At 38.1% G+C, this 16,358-nt stretch overlaps 1 protein-coding gene across 4 annotated transcripts in view; it reads left to right on the top strand.

Annotated features, from left to right (window-relative positions):
- The window catches only part of PCCA (propionyl-CoA carboxylase subunit alpha), a 277,569-nt gene that overhangs the window by 157,503 nt on the left and 103,708 nt on the right, over positions 1–16,358 (top strand). For all 4 annotated transcript variants that reach the window (XM_030476424.1, XM_030476421.1, XM_030476422.1 and 1 more), the window contains one exon: positions 9,553–9,655. In XM_030476424.1, coding sequence (XP_030332284.1) covers positions 9,553–9,655 — 103 coding nt within the window. The remainder of the gene's footprint in view (positions 1–9,552; positions 9,656–16,358) is intronic.

The following is a 16,358-nucleotide window of genomic DNA, read 5'->3' as shown; positions in this document are numbered from 1 at the left end:
ACCGAGTCAAATCACTGGTACTACAAAGCGCAGCAAAAATTCCATACTTCTGGCAATATGATCTCATTGGTTCTAAGGGGACTGACAGATTAAAATGAGTACTGTAGTAAGGCTTAGGTGAAAGACCTAAATAAAACTATTAAGCACAGGAAAGACAGCATTCAGTACTTAATTGTTAACCTCAAAAAGATATTTGGAGGTGGTGTTCTATTAGAAGAAGGTATTTTCAGTTTGGCTCTAAGACAGTTTGTTGTATTGGGGTTTTTTTTGTTAGCTTAATGTAATTTGTAATTTTTCATTAGTTTGCACATTGTGTTCCCTGTGGGTCTTGAAGAAGGCCCAGTGTTACTGGGCCTTACTCCCAGTGTTTTTGACAATTTTCCTCAGAGGTGACCTTACTCTGATGTCTTTCCTTTTCCGTTGACTGAAGTAGTTGTCTCTCACTCCTGATCTGGTGCTTCCTTTAGTAAGTTGAGCAGGTGCAGGTGCTGACATGTTTCACTGTCTTATAAACTTTCTTCTTTAAAGAAATGCTGTATTTCAGTCAGATTCTACTGCCTTTAATGGTGTATATGACAGTTTATGCATTCAGATGTACATCTCTGAATAAGAAAAAAATAGCTTAATCAGTTTTGGGGGGATTAACCTTGAAAATTACCAATAGCTGGAGAAACAGTGATGTGTTCAAGAAGATACTATCACATAACAGGATAGAGGCAGCACTGGAATGTCAAGCCAAGATTTTTTTTTCTTGTTTCAAAATGAAAGTTTAAAATTTGATTCTGTGTGTGTTCTCCTCCAAATTGGTGGAATGATTTTTCAGATGTGCTGCACCATGTGGTATTCTTGTTGCTTCCAACTGAAAGGAGCTGGCAGGTGCTAAGCACTTCTTAACTCTTTTTTATTGTGGCAACTAAATAAGGGGATTTGAGCCTGATTTTAACTATAATTTTTTGTTTAGCTTTTAAACTATGGCCCAATATCTGAATGAAATACTGAGCTTATGGTTTTGAGGGAGTACAATTGCAGAAATTGCCATTAAGATCAAAATCTCTATGTGAATAAAGAATTCTTCAATATTTAATCTAGCTGTCATTAGAGTACCAGTATAAGAGGATTTCTATTTCATGATGAGTAGCTGATACTCTCACTATATGCATTTGACTTTTGGCTAGTTCTAATCCAGTCCTGTGAACTGAATGCCCATTTGTGGCTGGAGTGTGCTGGGTGCAGTTCTGGAGCCAGGCTTCTGTCTGTCTTGCATCAGACAAGAACCTGGTTCCTGTGTCCTGAGACTGTTCTGCAATGTGATCCAAAGCAGCATAAGTGCACATGGTTGGGATAATTTGCTTTAAGAACTACTCGCAATCTTAACTAAAACATTGATGTTCTCACACCCTCAATGTTGTCTTGATTACATCTGAGATATCATACAGTCCAAAACTTCTACTGGAAAATTGTGCGAATAACTGAAATCTTAAATTCTGACAAAAGAGAAGATGGATTAAAGCAGCAAATGTGTTTTGAATTCAGTTTATAGTGGTTAGTGGCAATTTAGTTTAAGATTAATAGGCTGTGAGTCAGGCAGATTTCACTACTGGGATGAGTACAGCAAACCTAGCATTGAGTTTGGATGTTTTAAAAAATAATTGAGTATGGAAAGTAGTCTTATGTGTAGATGTAAAACTGAACTACTATTACCCTATCAAATTTATCAGTAGGTAATCTTTTCATGATTTCACCTCCATTTTCATATTAGCAGTATAGAGATTGCTTGCTGCCTATTTTTAACATGCAAAAGAAACCTGTAATTTTCTAAACTTAATAGAAGGTGAAAAACAGCACATTATTACTGGGCACAATCATTGTTTGAATGGAGGTGCAGGAAGCAGGCTGCCCCACAAGCAGCCACATCCCAATACCATCATATTATATGGAAGAATATAACTGCTACTGGATGATGCTAACAAGAGCTGAAGTCCTCCCTACTGCAGCACAGTGATTTGTTCTGAAGCTCTTTGAACATTAAAAGAAAGTGAGATAATTATTGTAAGACTATTCTCAAATATCTGCAGAATAAGAAAATTAATGAGTTTCCTTGTTCAAGGAAGTACAGGAAAATTTGCACAGGAAAAGGAGTTTGTAATTTTCCTTTTGTGGAGTGTATTATTATTATTAGTTTTTCAAACTGCTTGAAGTAAACTCCTAATAAAAATAAAGGGTATTAGAGAGAAACAAAGTTGTGAAATTATTTCAATGGAGAAGAAATATCCGTTTTGTTTGTGTTTTTTTTTTTTTTTTTTTTTTTTAAGATGAACTGATTTTCAGGTGTTTAACAATTATCTGTATGCACAGGTCAATATTGTTGACTGATCTGATTAAACACACCTGCTTGCAAGTAGGTTTTCTTTGGTAATTAGTTTTGCTGATTTAGGGAAGATGGTTTGAAAGAACAGATCAGAACACAAACTTGTAAATTATATGTAAAATAAATGTATTTTCTCTCTACTTTTGAACACACGGTTGGAATCTTCCTTGCTTCTCATCTTACAAATACTTGCAATGAGAGAAGGAGCAACATCTCTTATCCAGCATTAATGCTTGTGATGTTTCCTTTTCCAAGAGAAACCAAAAGCTAAAGTAGGCCCTGACATGTCATAGGAGAGGAAATGAGTTTCAGATATCATGTTTTACATTTATTTATTTGTAATTTTCAAGGTATGCTGGCATCTGCTGAAGGACTGCGCAGTCTGACCGTCCTCTGAAACTGAGAGATCTTGGGCAGTACTTGCAGCTCCCAGGATTGCTTTGTGCTTCATTCAGTTTGTTAAATGCAAAATGCATAGAAATTTCTTGGCATAAGACCAAATGCCAAAACTCTTTGTCCCAGAGGATGCATCATTAGTCTGCGAAGCTGCGTTCTCTGAGTCTTCATGCATCTGTTGTTCCCTCCTACTATCAGCAGGGTAGGATAGTGAGTCCCCTAATGCCTGCTTGGGCCGTGGCTCTTTCTTGAGAGATGGGAGGTAGACGTGAACCCTCACAGGCTGAGGGAGACCGATAACCCAGATCTTTCATTCTGTGGACATACGTGCTGCAAACATGAATTTGTTATAGCAAGATGGACAACAGCAGCAATCCTGCTTCCTTTGGCCGATAGACTTAAAGCTAAAAGCCATAAAAGATTTTTCAAGAGCCTTTGAATTGTTGACGTTTTCCTGCATGCCTGGAGCATGCATTGTCCTTAACTCTGTGGAGACAGCTTTGGCAGAGGAGCCTTTGCTTCCTGCCCTGCTGCGAGGCTGCTGAGGAAGCTGGCTGCAAAGCAGCTGGGTCACTCTCTTTGCAGGACACAACCCCTGCACACTTAGAGACCCTCAGCATGGAAGAGGGTGAGCTAGGGTGAGCTCAGGTTGTCTGCAGGGTTACTTAACAGTTAAATGAAGATGAAAGGGGTGGAGCCAGCTGCTTAGATATGGGTAGCTAAATTCACCCCAGATTTACAAGATATAGCTGTAACTGTTTATTTAGCCTTGATCAGGGGTTCACGGATGCAAGCACTGGAGGTTTTCGTTTGACACTGGATTGCAAGCCCCATGTCAATGCAAATGGCCCAAAAGGCTTCTGTTAAAGGAAGCCTCCAGATGCACACTGTTTTGCATCAAAGCATGGTCCAGTCCATAGCATCCTTTTAAAGCAGTGCTTTTTATTTTATAGTTCGCCTTCCATGTAATTTAATTTGTTCCTGTGGTCACTATTCAGATAGGGTACATGGGTATAAATAGGCATATTTGTTATCGATCTAAATGAAGTATGTAAGAAAATGTAATGTAAAACCATTTTGACATAACCATTGAGTAATTCTTTCGGCCTTTGTCTGATCAGCTGGCACACAGGCTAGTAGAGGTTATTATTTTGAATGACATGCGGAACTATAATTTACTCTAATAATGGTATATTTTCATACTCTTGGTGAAGAGGGGTATATGTATACGTATGCGCGCATAAAGCAGAAAGAAGGAAACCCCATTTTTATGTAAAAGTACGTGTGATGTGTATGGATGGATCAATCTGAATATATGTAGAAAATGTGTGTGAATAGATGTAGAAAATACTTCAAATTGCTGGATAAAATATTCCCAGATTCTTAGGTTCCTTTCACATAATTTTAAGTTCTTAAAATAATCCTGTGAAAGTGGTGCTTTTATCTTCTCTATGCAACGATGAACTTTTATGTTGGAAAGTGTTGAAAGTACTCAGATAGTAAAGCTTAGATTTTTGTTTTGTTTGGCAGTACACTTCTGTTTAGAATTCTTTTAATCTAATCATTCCCTGCTTTTATATTCATCTGATAGTTGAAGGTTCTGTGAAGGATATTTCTTTGTATATGAACTTATTAAACCAATAATGCTCAAAAGTGTGAGGTTTACTTCCCTTTTTCCCTTTTTTTTTTTTTTTTTTTTCCACATCATAAGATAGGTTCTTGTTTGAGTTGTTAAATTTCTATTTGCCTTTCTTGAGTTTTTTTTGGGGGGGAGGGCAGAGAAAATAAGAAACAATTTATATGGTAGATCTAAAGTTTCATTAAAATTGCTTATGCCCTGTCCCAGGCATTTTAAGTGGGCCATCTGTCTAAACATCTCTCCATTTTTTTCTGATCATTTCCTCAACTTATTCATGAGCCATGGGAGGGCTCCTTTGTAGTCTCCATGTAGCTGGTTCAGTCTACCCCCACTGAATACATCTATGTGCTTGCATAACATATCTTTTCACAGTGCTGGAAATTCTCTGAACTTGGTTCAGATGAATGGCCCACTTTCTGAAGGTCTTTTTTTCTCCCCCTGCAAAGATTTGTATGCAGAAACTGACCTTGGTGGCTACGGAATCCAGCACATTATTCTTGATCATTTTACAGGCCACCTGCTGTGAAAGTTATGATGAAGGATTTCTTAATGATTCTTTGACCATTAACATTGTTTTAAGTCAATATTTCACTTTTATTTAACTGCTGAATAGGTAATTGCACAATTGAAAAACAGCTTTACCTAGTGTCATATAAGGTAGTTTTCAAACGCTTATAATCTTTCATAACGGGAGAATTTGTTATGATAGTTTGGGATTTCTCTGTGTTTACGTAAAGTATTATGCAGCAAAAATATCGGAAGTAAAGAGAATTTGTAAGGATTTTTTCCTTCAGTGTTAGAACTTGTATTTTGAATTGGAAGTAAAAAAATCTATACTCAATTTCTTGACACTTTAGGAGCTGGTGACATTTATCATAGCTCATTACATCATCAACAGTAATTGGGAGAGGGGAGTTTATTTGCCACAAACTGCAGAAAATTGTAGTTATATTGAGTTCCTTCTACCTGATTGGTTGATGGCAATCAAAATGGTCGGGCCGGGGCAGAGTTATTACTTGACGTGCTTTTGTGAGTGTCTGTTTTCCTTCATTGTTTGTTTTCTGACTAGAATAGATAATAGTTTAACTAGTGTCTGTTTTCCATGAGCACAGTAAGTATATGTCAGTCTAAAATTTTTAGCAGTTGTCTGCTTTCCTCCCTGAAAACTTGCAAAGAAAGCAGGGGCTGTAATTGCTGCAATATTATAAAGTATCTCCTTCCCTCCTTTCCTCTCTCTGTCATGGCAGTTGGGGGTAAAAGGGACATAATACACTGTGTGGTGTATGAAATAAATTATGGGACTGTGACATCATCTGTAGTTGAACAAACAGCGACAGAGGTTGAAAATAAATAACCAAGCAGGCAAGCACTGCTGGTTTTTCTTCTTGCACCATTTACATGTGTTTATAACTTCAACACTTTAAAGTAATGCCTTTGTGACTTAGAGCCAAGCCATCACCATACTCATCATCGGTACCCCTACTGCTTGTGATAATTCCTTTTAGAAGTCAATATGGAGTAGAGAGATTTAGAACTGCCCATTTCTGTATGGAGGGAATTCATAACATTCTTCTCCACCCACCTCATGTCTTCATGGCCACGGTGCTGCCTTTGCTCTCTCCTTCCCTCTGTGGCAAAGGACAGTAGTGCGCAACTCTCTGTGGCCTCGCTTCCCATTCACCTTGCACTCATCTTGCTGCTAAAATTGTGTTTCTTCCTGCAGCCAATGATCTTTATATGTAAATGAAGTTTTTTTTTTCATGTTACGTCATTTGCCAAAACTGTGAGAAGAAAGGAAGGGCATGTTGAACCCCATGGAAAACATACTGTATAGGTTTAGATTATATAATGGGAGGAAGTTCTTCCTTGTGAGGGTGGTGAGACACTGGCACAGGTTGCCCAGAGAAACTGTGGCTGCCCCATCCCTGGCAGTGTTCAAGGCCAGGCTGGATGGGGCTTTGAGCAACCGGGTCTGGTGGAAGGTGTCCCTGCTTGTGGCAGGGGGCTTGGAACTGGCTGATCTTTGAGGTCCTTTCCAACTGAAACCATTCTGTGATTCTGAATCTAGGATTGGAGGGGAAGCGCCTTAAGTTTTTTGTGTCTTTTATGATGGTAAAAATGATACTATTTTTTCTTCCAGTATTTTTTTTTTTTTCCCTGTAAATAGAATATGTCAGATTTCAGCCCAGGATGTAGAATTTTAAAAGTTTTTTGAAAATAGCCAGAAGTTTGGGGAGTTTTCCATGAACTAGTGGAAAATATATTCAGAAGTCCAGATGTTTTCCCTTTGGAGGACTTAGAAGATTTCTCAGCTAAGGAAGCAACCTTGGCCAAGAACCAGGAGATTATTTCTCATGCGCTGGGACTTCTCAGACAATTAAAAAAACAACCCAAACCCCACAAAATAACAAAAAACTCCACCAAAAAGTCCCTTTCTTAGGCTGATGGAAAATTCTGCATTTCTAAAGGAGTTCACAGACTTGAGCAGCTTCCTTTCTATATCCAAGAAACTTGGACTTTGATCCTTAATTCTGGGCTTTGTGATCCTTACTAATATGAACCCTTTCCCGCCCTCCCTGAATCCCATCAAAGTCGCATCTACTACAAGATAATTTATTTGAAAGGAATTTGATTTAATGAAGAAAAAGTAGGATTCTCATGGTCTAGTGTGTCTTAGCCAGTGTAACAATTACAAAACTACAGGCGTTTGATTAGCAAAGCTGAAAAATGTCCCTGTGCAAATGGGTCTAGCAATTCCAGGAGAGAAGTACAACTTGCCATGTACTTGGTATTAGATGCAGCTCTGGACCTTGCCCTGCTGACCACCAGTGTTGCAGAGAGGGGAATTATGTGCCTGTGAGGCTGTTTGAAACCCAGGCAAAGCAGTGATCATAGTCATGCCTTTCAAGAGGTGTGCATCCTGTTTGGAGATACACTTGACAAAGCTCAGCAAGACAGAACTGAACAAAAATAATCCCTGCTGGAGAACAAGACTGTCTTTCCTTTGATGGCCAGCAGCCAGATTCATGAGGTCACTTCCAGTCAAATGCAATATGAAGCAGGGCTGTGCCAGCAGGCCTATAAGGAATCTCGTGCCACCAGTGAAGCGGATCTACTAAGCTGTGTTTGAGATGAGGTCTTACCTCTTATATAAGAAATGCTATAACTATGAAGTTGCTAGAAACCACTAAATCCTGTTGGCTATTACACTGGAGTACCATAGAGAATATAGCCAGGCTCTGCCAAACCCCTGCTACATCCCTCCTTCCTGGTGCTCTGATACCAGGAAGTGCAATGAAAACATCTCTCATCTTGCTGCCTGCTACCTGTGCAGGAAATTCCTGTTCCTATTCTTCAGGAACTCTCCTGTCTGTCACATTTCCTATCAGCCAGTCTAAACGTTTTGGTGATATACAGGAATTTCAAGACAAGGTTCTGAGAAACGTCATTGCACCCAGTAAGCAATAGGTATTTCCTCAGATTTGTTGTTTTGACAGTTGTGGCTGTATATTAAATGTGACAGGTAACACTTAGCATCTTTACTGTGGGAACAGGTTATTTTCAGTATCTGTTTCCATGAACTTCATGGGTCGAGGTACTTAAGAGGTGTGCTAAAATGTTTGGTGATACCTGGTTTAGGCCTTACTTGCCTTGGATCCAGAAGTAAGTAATGGTAAGCATGCATCTATTTGTCTAGCTAATATATTTAGTGTTTTCATTTCCCCTTTTCAGGCACATTGCAAGGCACAATTTTTAGACACTCTTGCCTAATTAGGTACCTGAACTTGTACTTGCTTAGATTTCAGGTGCCTAAAAACTCAACCTTCTTAAAATAATTGTTGAAATACTTAGCAAGTCAGCGTGTTATCTTTGGCTTAGGCAGGTAATTTCTCCTCCTGAGGCCTCTGGAGGAACAGGCCTTCTGCCTCTTGATTCCATAAAGAACCTGAGCACTTCCTATAGGGAGATATGGTTCACTGGGCATCTCAATTCTCAGGAGGATGCATGTGGCATAACAGAGAAATACATGTTTCCAAGTTTTAAGACTCTGAGGCTGCAGTAAAATGTAGTAAGCTCTATAATGTACAATAGATGAACATTACAGCAGAAATTATCCTTAGAAGAGACCTAAAGGTGATGAACTTATGTCTGTTTCTTACAAAGAGTCTAAATGTGTGTGTCAGTGTAGAAGAAAAGCTATTCCAAAATAATGTGTCTTTGTTTTAGTGGAGTTTAAACTCCACCTTCGTACCTTCTCTTTAGGATACATGGTGCTTGCTGATGTTAATATCTGGCATCCACTCATCAGAAAAATTGTAGGATACCTTCAGACACCAGCTGTTACAACAAAGTGGAAGAGACTTTGTTAGGAAGAAGTTAGGATGAGGAAACTGAAATTGAATATACATTTAAATAAAATAACTGAAAATGTCTTGTTTCACTCTGAACTTCCAAGAATGGAGACTCGGGTCTCATTCCTTTGCTGTCAGGTGTGCTTCTTTAAGCTGAAGTTGAAAAGATTCAGATTTCTTCTATTACCAGATAACTGGTGCAGCCACAGAATGCTGCAGGAATAGGTATAATCCTGCATGTGGGCTGTGATGATAAATCATTATTTTTTCAGTTTGCCTAAGCAGCTCTGTGGATGAGATACTCTAAAATGTGTATGAATTATAAAATTACTTGTATTACTTGTTTAGCTGAATCTTTTGTCTGTAATTGGACTTTAATTAAGGTTTACTGAGAATGAGGTGAAAGAAATAGTGATTATATTTTGCCCTTAAAAAGGCTGCTCCAGCTATCACTGTTGCTATTCTCCTGCCAACCCACTTTCTCATCCGCTTTTCATCTGTTTGAGCTAATTCTACAGCAAGCACTGGCTGCATTCAAGAGCCTCCTATAACTTTATCAGTGTACCCAGTGTGTCAAGGCAAATCTAGAAAGAGAGTGTATTTTCTCCTTATATGCCATTTGACAGAAAAATGTATTTAGGATTTTTTTTTTTTCAAGTATGCTCTCCAACTGTGTCTATAGATTAATGATATTTTATATCCTTCATGACCATCCTATGAGGCAAGTGCTTCTGGTTAAAATGGGAGAAGCATGAAATCTCTGTTAAAAATTCTTCTTCTGTCTGTTTCTTTTTTAGAATTCCTATTGCCAAATCAAAGAGAAGTAGCTGGGAGCTCTCTGTGCGTCTAGGAGATGGAATTTACCCAGTTGCAGTTTCAAAGGATGGCTCATCATTTTCTGTAAGTTCTGCCCATTTTCTAAGAAATTCAATGTATTGAGTCAATATACATTATCTTTGACACCTACTAAAATTCTCTGTCTGTTCAGTGACTATAGATGTTTATTATGTCTTTAATAGGCATTGCTGTGAATTACAAAACAAGACTCGCTGTTAATTAAATATTGCTAGTGTACAAAGATTTTTCTCTGCTCATGCCTGTGGAACATTTTTCTATCTACTTGTTTATTAAATTGGTTTTCTAACTAATGACCCTGTTTAGTGTCTTGTTTAGAAGTAAGGTCTTATGCTCCATTGTACATATATGAGAGCAAGAAAATCAGTGCAGTGTCAACAAAAATTATATTAATTTAGTGATTTAGCTTAATTTAGTGATTAAAAAAAAAATAATCAAAGAACCAAGCATGTTGAATGTGTAATTGTACTGGGATGGAATTATACGGTGCTTCAGTAGTAAAACTGTACGTGGTCGTAGTAAAATGCCAGGGTTTCAAGATGTGCCTAGGTCACTTTGGTTGAATGTGTATAAACTATTGTTTTTACAAATATTCTAAGATAATTACTTAAGCGCTTAATGTTTTCCGTGTGAAAGGCAGAAAGGCAGACCATGACAGTAGAACAGTAATGCTGTGTCAGGTAGTTCAGCTGTTCAACAGAATAAAGCCAAGACAAGCTGATTGAACTGGAGTATTGAGAAGGCAGATTTATAGAGAGAACTACTTTTTAAGTCTGTTAATGGTTATTCCACAATCAAATTGAGGTGGGTTTTTTTTAAATTTTTTTTTTTTTTAAATAGGTGGTTGACTTGCACAGTTTCTGTTGACTCTTAGGGAAAGGCTTACAAAAGGGTCTAAAGAGGTCAGTTTTTCTTTGAATCATTGAAAAGCAGGACTATGAGGAATCCCAGAAGTCCTGTAGTTTACCTCTGCAGCTGTTTTCAATGAAGACACTCAAGAAGAGTAGAAACTTCTGCAACATCTGCTCCGTGATATTTTTTACAGTCATGATGTTCACACCTATGTTGCATTCAGAATAATGAGATTTCTTTGAAAAAGGACATTTAAATTAATATTTCATATTATGAAGACAATATTATCTCAGTGATTCACTTTTGCTCTACTGAAATGTCAAGGTAAAATACATGATTTTTAGTTGAAACTGGTAGTCTTTTTAAGTGTCTATTTTCACTGACATGAATTGAGGTAATGAAAACCTAGCACTTTTAAATTATTATTTTTTTTTCCTTAACTGGGGCAACAAGATGCTTAATCAGTATCCTTTTTAATACTACCTTTAACTCCATCACACTGTATTCTACACATATTCATGATGAATGTGAGAGTATGAATAGAGAGTAGGGATGCTTTCTGTTCCATGTGGATCACAGTTGCACTGTAAAAAGGGTATGGAGGAGATCAGTCACTGTGGTCAGCACGTTAAAAAATTTTCTCTTGCAAGTGTACTACTTCAAATGTGAAAGGAGGTGGTCATTTTAGTTGTAGTATTTCTTTCAGAAAGAATTCCAGGAGGTCATGAACAACTGTTTACTCAGTACCTAATCTATTGTGTTGTTGCTTCGTGGCAGTGACACTCAGTTGTGGAATGGTGCTTCAGGGGTGAAGGCCATGTCTGCATGCAGCTTTTTACTGAATTAAACTTACATAATGGCCCCTACAGGCATCTTCTGAACTTGGAAACAACCCATTGCTCAAACAACAAAACGCTTCTGTCAAGTTTCAGCCCAGTTTGGAGTTGGACTAGCACTGGTTTCTGTGACAGGCATAGCCCTTCCCAGGAGCAGGCATTGCCCCCAGGCTTTCCATCTTTTCATTTCAATGTCATTACTGACTGGTCAGCCTGGAGCTGCCACTGCTTGCAGTGGGGAAGGCACAGAGTGGCTGCTGGTTGTGGTGGGTGTTGCACAGGCCCTTTCTGCTGTGAGCTCAGAGATCTGATTCCCATAGCTGGACCTACCCGAATTAGGAGTTTCGTTTAGCACAACTAATTACACGTGCATGCATATGTGCACACGTATTTTGTGAAAGATTTACTTCGGTTTCATTTTCTAGGCCCTATGCATCCTTTTATACTTCTGTCTGTATCAATTCTGAAGGTAACTGAACATACAAGCTCATATGAGAGTGAGTCCTAGATGCCACAAGCAGCTGAGTTGTAAACTGCACTGTTTCTCCAGGAGGTATGAGCTCTGAGAATGGAATGCTACTGCTGCTGGTTTATCATTTTAACATACAGAAAATCCTTCTGACCTATACCACAGTCCAAACCTGCATCTCAGTTTAAATGAAACTGCTAAACAATTCTAATGTCTTGCAGCAGTATGAGCACTGTGGCTAGTATAAGCCCTGTTTAACAAGGCATATATGCAGTCTGATTTCTAGTCCTTTGATTTTTTTATTCAACAAATAATAAACGTAGAAGATCCTGCTAATGCCCTTGCATCCCTGCAATATGATGCTGTTATTACCTAAGGAGGCAGGACCACCCCTGGGGAGCTGAGCACTCCCAGTGTCACACGTGAAGGGGTGCATAAGCAATAGGAAGGAAGTAGGGATATCAGGTAGGACAGTCTGCATGCCCTTAAGCTTGGGCCAGAGGGATTGGCAACAGCAGCTTTTGCATTCTGATTCTACCCTAACCAACCCTATATACATGGGGAGAGATAATTCCTCATTTATTTGCATCTGAAAAATTCCTTAGCTGGTGAAATAAGTCACAGTAGGTGGATTTCACTGTGACCAGAGGTCTATCTCACCTAAACCTTAAGGTACAGCGTATTAAAATTAACTCCAGAGCTTGGGTTTGCAAAAAGCAGGTATCTGTTTTTGAATACCAGGGTTGTTCAGTTACGTTTATTTTTCATTGTTACTGGAGAAGTAGCAGAGGACATGTTATGGTTTAGTAATAATTTTATTTTTACTGGGATTCTCTGTGACTGTGCAGCAGACAAGAGAATATAGTAAAACCAGCACAAGCAGAAATCTTCTGAATTATTATTCAAAGCTTTATAATGGAAAAACAATTGCCTTAAAACTTCAAAGAAGAAAAGCCATAGACTAGGATCGAGAAATCTTGTTTCTGATCAGGAGGTATAACATACCACCAGGAAAAAAAAAAAAAAGGGAAATTCAAAGCTTTCTTTATGAACTTTGCTGTCAGAAACACAAGCCTCACTTTTTGAACTTCTGCATTTGCTTTTTGCTCTTAAGTTGGTGTGACACAGGCTCCTGACTTTGTGGGTTGTGTCCCCTTGTGGCTTGTGACAAAGATAGCTGAATCTGTGGTGCAGTTAGATAGCCCAGTGGGAGGGCCACCTTCGCATTCCCCTTCAGAAGTTTACTCCAGCTGCAAACTGTGCATTGCAGCAGCAGTGTTTGCATCCTGATTTACTTTGGTTACCACTGGGACTCCTCCAACAGTGACTCCTTTCTTTTTTTCCTTAACTCTTCTACTCTCGCCAGCCGAAACCTCCCCACCTCACAGTATGCAGTGCTTTGCTCTGTGTGCAGGGAGTGTGAGCAGCAGGCTGCTCTGTGGTTCCCGCTGTTTGCAAGCAGATCATTCGTCAGCATCTTGGTCTATGGGTCATCTGTGGTTTTCTTCGTTTATCATGAGAATCTTAATGAATTGTGCAGTGTTAACTGTTCTTTGCTGTTCTTTATTATTCAGGATTTTGAGTTTCATAACCATCTGGTTTTAACCACTTTATTTGTAACAGAGGTCGTCGATGCAAGCTGGCTTTACGCCACTTTAGAGGCCTTGCTTCCCCAACCTGAAGAATTTAAAAAATAAGTGCAAACAAAAATATTAGGTTTCTTGTTTCCAGTAGAGGTTGAAAACTTTTCGTGAATTCTAGTTTGATATTTTTTTCTTTTAAAATAGAAGTAGCTCTGTCATCATTCTGAAGCAAGCTACATATATGCTAATACTTAATTTTGTATAACATTAGTGTACTGGAATTTTCCATATCAGACAGTTGTTTCTGGTGATATAACAAACACTTTTGCAATTAAAAGACTCTAATGACCTGACTTGAGAATTAAAATTTAGCAACTTTGGTGAGATCTGCTTGCTTGCGTGCCAAGAACTCACCAACTAAATTCACGTAAGTGTCACTTATTCTTTTTTCTTTGTTCTTTGTCCTATATATGAATTGTTAGAAGAATCTTTAAGCTGCTTGTCATATATATCCATTTAGTTCTTTGGAGGACAGATAGTCAGATGCTGGGCTTTGATTAGTATTCTTATGCTTAAAATTTTTCCTTTCATCAATGGAGATCTAGCAATTGAGATTGGTGCTAAAATAGAATTTGAAGGAAGAATACTCTCCTTTACATGAGGCTAATGTAGAAGAGCAACAAACAGCTCAGAAGCATCCCGCCACCAAACTCTGGAATCTTTTGTTTAGTTCAATTTCAGACAGAAATCTTCTCCATCTTACCGTTTTTGGTTGCTGGTCTGGCTATGAAATTTGTTTATTTTATGATTTCGTTGAAAGACTTGATCTGGTTTTGCTGGTGAAGGTTGGAGTCTGTTTTTTCTTTACAAAGCTTGAGTGTTGTGCGGAGTACCAAAGGGAGGCAAGACAAAAGCAAATGGGAACCTACATATATTGAGCAAATCTGGTAGATGTGTGATTTTCCTGCACTGTACTAAGTTGACTCTTCGAAGCCAGATGTCAACCACCAATGAGGCACTGGATCAATGTATGGTGGCTTTGTTGCCTCTTTGCAGACTTCAACTCCTGGCTGCTCACAGCCAGTGCGGAGCCCCTTTGCTAATGGTATGCTGGATGGGAGCTGCCCTCCCCATTGTGAGCAGCTCCTTAGTCACCAGTGTGTATCGGACGTCAGTGTCATGGACAGCCATGAGCCCACCTTCTCCAATGTGGATGGATTTCATGTAGGTAATATGCTTAAAATGTATAATAAAAATAATAGCAAAGAAGGTAGGTGGCCTAAGCAAGGGAGAACATAAATACATTGCAGCAAGTATCCAACAGTAAAGTTCAATTTATTGGATTTACCACTGTATAATTTTCATTCAAGAAAAGAATGAAAGAGAAGTAATGAACATGACTGTGGTGCAATGCTTTCGCTGCTCTAATCCATCCTTCTTACTTCCTTCAGTATTCTTCAATTTTATTTTTCTGCTATGAGTGTGACTCGAATTAGACAACTAAAGAACAGTTTGTATTATTATCTTTGTGGTGGAGGAGGTGGTAGAAAAGGGATGGGTCATCTTGTTTTCTGTCTACACTTCTGCTTTCACAAAAGCAGAATGGATGAATTAAAAGGCTCAAATGATGAGCACCAGTAGTAAGTACACTTTGGAAGGTGTTTCTTTTTGTTTGAAGTTTGTTGCTCTATGCATAGGTTGAGGACCTAATTTTAGTTAAACAAGGAATTTGTAGCTGTGTTTTATGCAATAAACTGCATTCTTGAAAACCTTTTTGGCATAATCAATTTTCCGATTCTTTGCTACCATATGGGAATCTTCTGTCTTGAGAATTCTTTATTGCTGATTTGTGTGATTTCTCTGCAAGTAATTGTTATTCTCCTTTTTTCAGGTTTGAAAACAGCCCTTTCTGTTAGAGTTCTTCATCTCTGTGTAGATGCATACCTTCCCACACAACTTAGAATCATCTTCTCATCTGTTTAGTTGAAAAAGAGTTTCCAGATGTTTTTACTTATAAAGGAGCTTCTTATCATTGAAGTTGTGGTGAATGAAAGTTGTTTGTTTTGGGTTTTTTTAAGTGTAAGGTGAAATAGTTCAGAAGTGACTTTGAGCAAATGGAAATTTGATACGTTTCCAGAGAGACCTGTGTAGGTCAAACACTCAATAGGAGGAGAAAAAGCTTAATTACTTTTTTAGATTGCTACTAGAATGGGCTACCATTTTCACAAAGTGTTAGGTCATTACTTCCTAAATTCAAATTTCAGAACAGGTAAATATAGTAGAAACATGAAATCGCTATGAAAAATTTGTGAAGCTTGTTCAGCCCAATAAGAAATGAATGGTTTTAATGATTGTTTTGAAAAATAGTTCCCCCCCCCATCTTTTTCATGAGAATTAAAGAATTTATTAGATATCTATGTATATGGAAAATTGGCCTATGTCCTGCTTAATATTCGCAAAGGAAAACCTATTGTATAATACATAAATGAGAGCATAACAATACATATCTAATGCATTATTGTCATTGTTGTCTGAATACATCCTTTATCATCAGCATGCAGTAGATAAGTATTTATCTGTATGCTTTAATTTAGTTAGTGAATGCATGTATATCTAGTTATGATTAATCTTTGACTTCAAATTAAAATGTAATAAACATTTAATTAGGAGAGCTCTGCTGTATTCATTTGCTGGAAATTTTATGACTGGGGGTAAGCTGATTTTAAAATTGCATTGTAAAATACTTTCTTTGTTTTGTGAATTATCTTCAGGGAGAGGAAAAATGCTAAAGAAGAAATATCACCCAAAAATCAAACTAGATGCAGCTGAAGTATGCAAATTATCTAGTGTAAAAGGAATAGCATAATGGAAAATCAGAGCAACGATACAGAAAGTTGCTGTAAGCAAATAGTCCACATTTAACTCCTTAAAAACAAATGTGAAGGGAGCAGGATCGTCATTCAGTGCATATTAAGTTCTGTCTCTCCAACAGTCCATAACATTAAGTA

Source organism: Strigops habroptila, chromosome 2 (genome assembly GCF_004027225.2).
Source record: "Strigops habroptila isolate Jane chromosome 2, bStrHab1.2.pri, whole genome shotgun sequence".
Taxonomy (NCBI): domain Eukaryota; kingdom Metazoa; phylum Chordata; class Aves; order Psittaciformes; family Psittacidae; genus Strigops; species Strigops habroptila.
Note: the sequence above shows the minus strand (reverse complement) of the source record. Positions and strands in the feature narration are given on the sequence as shown.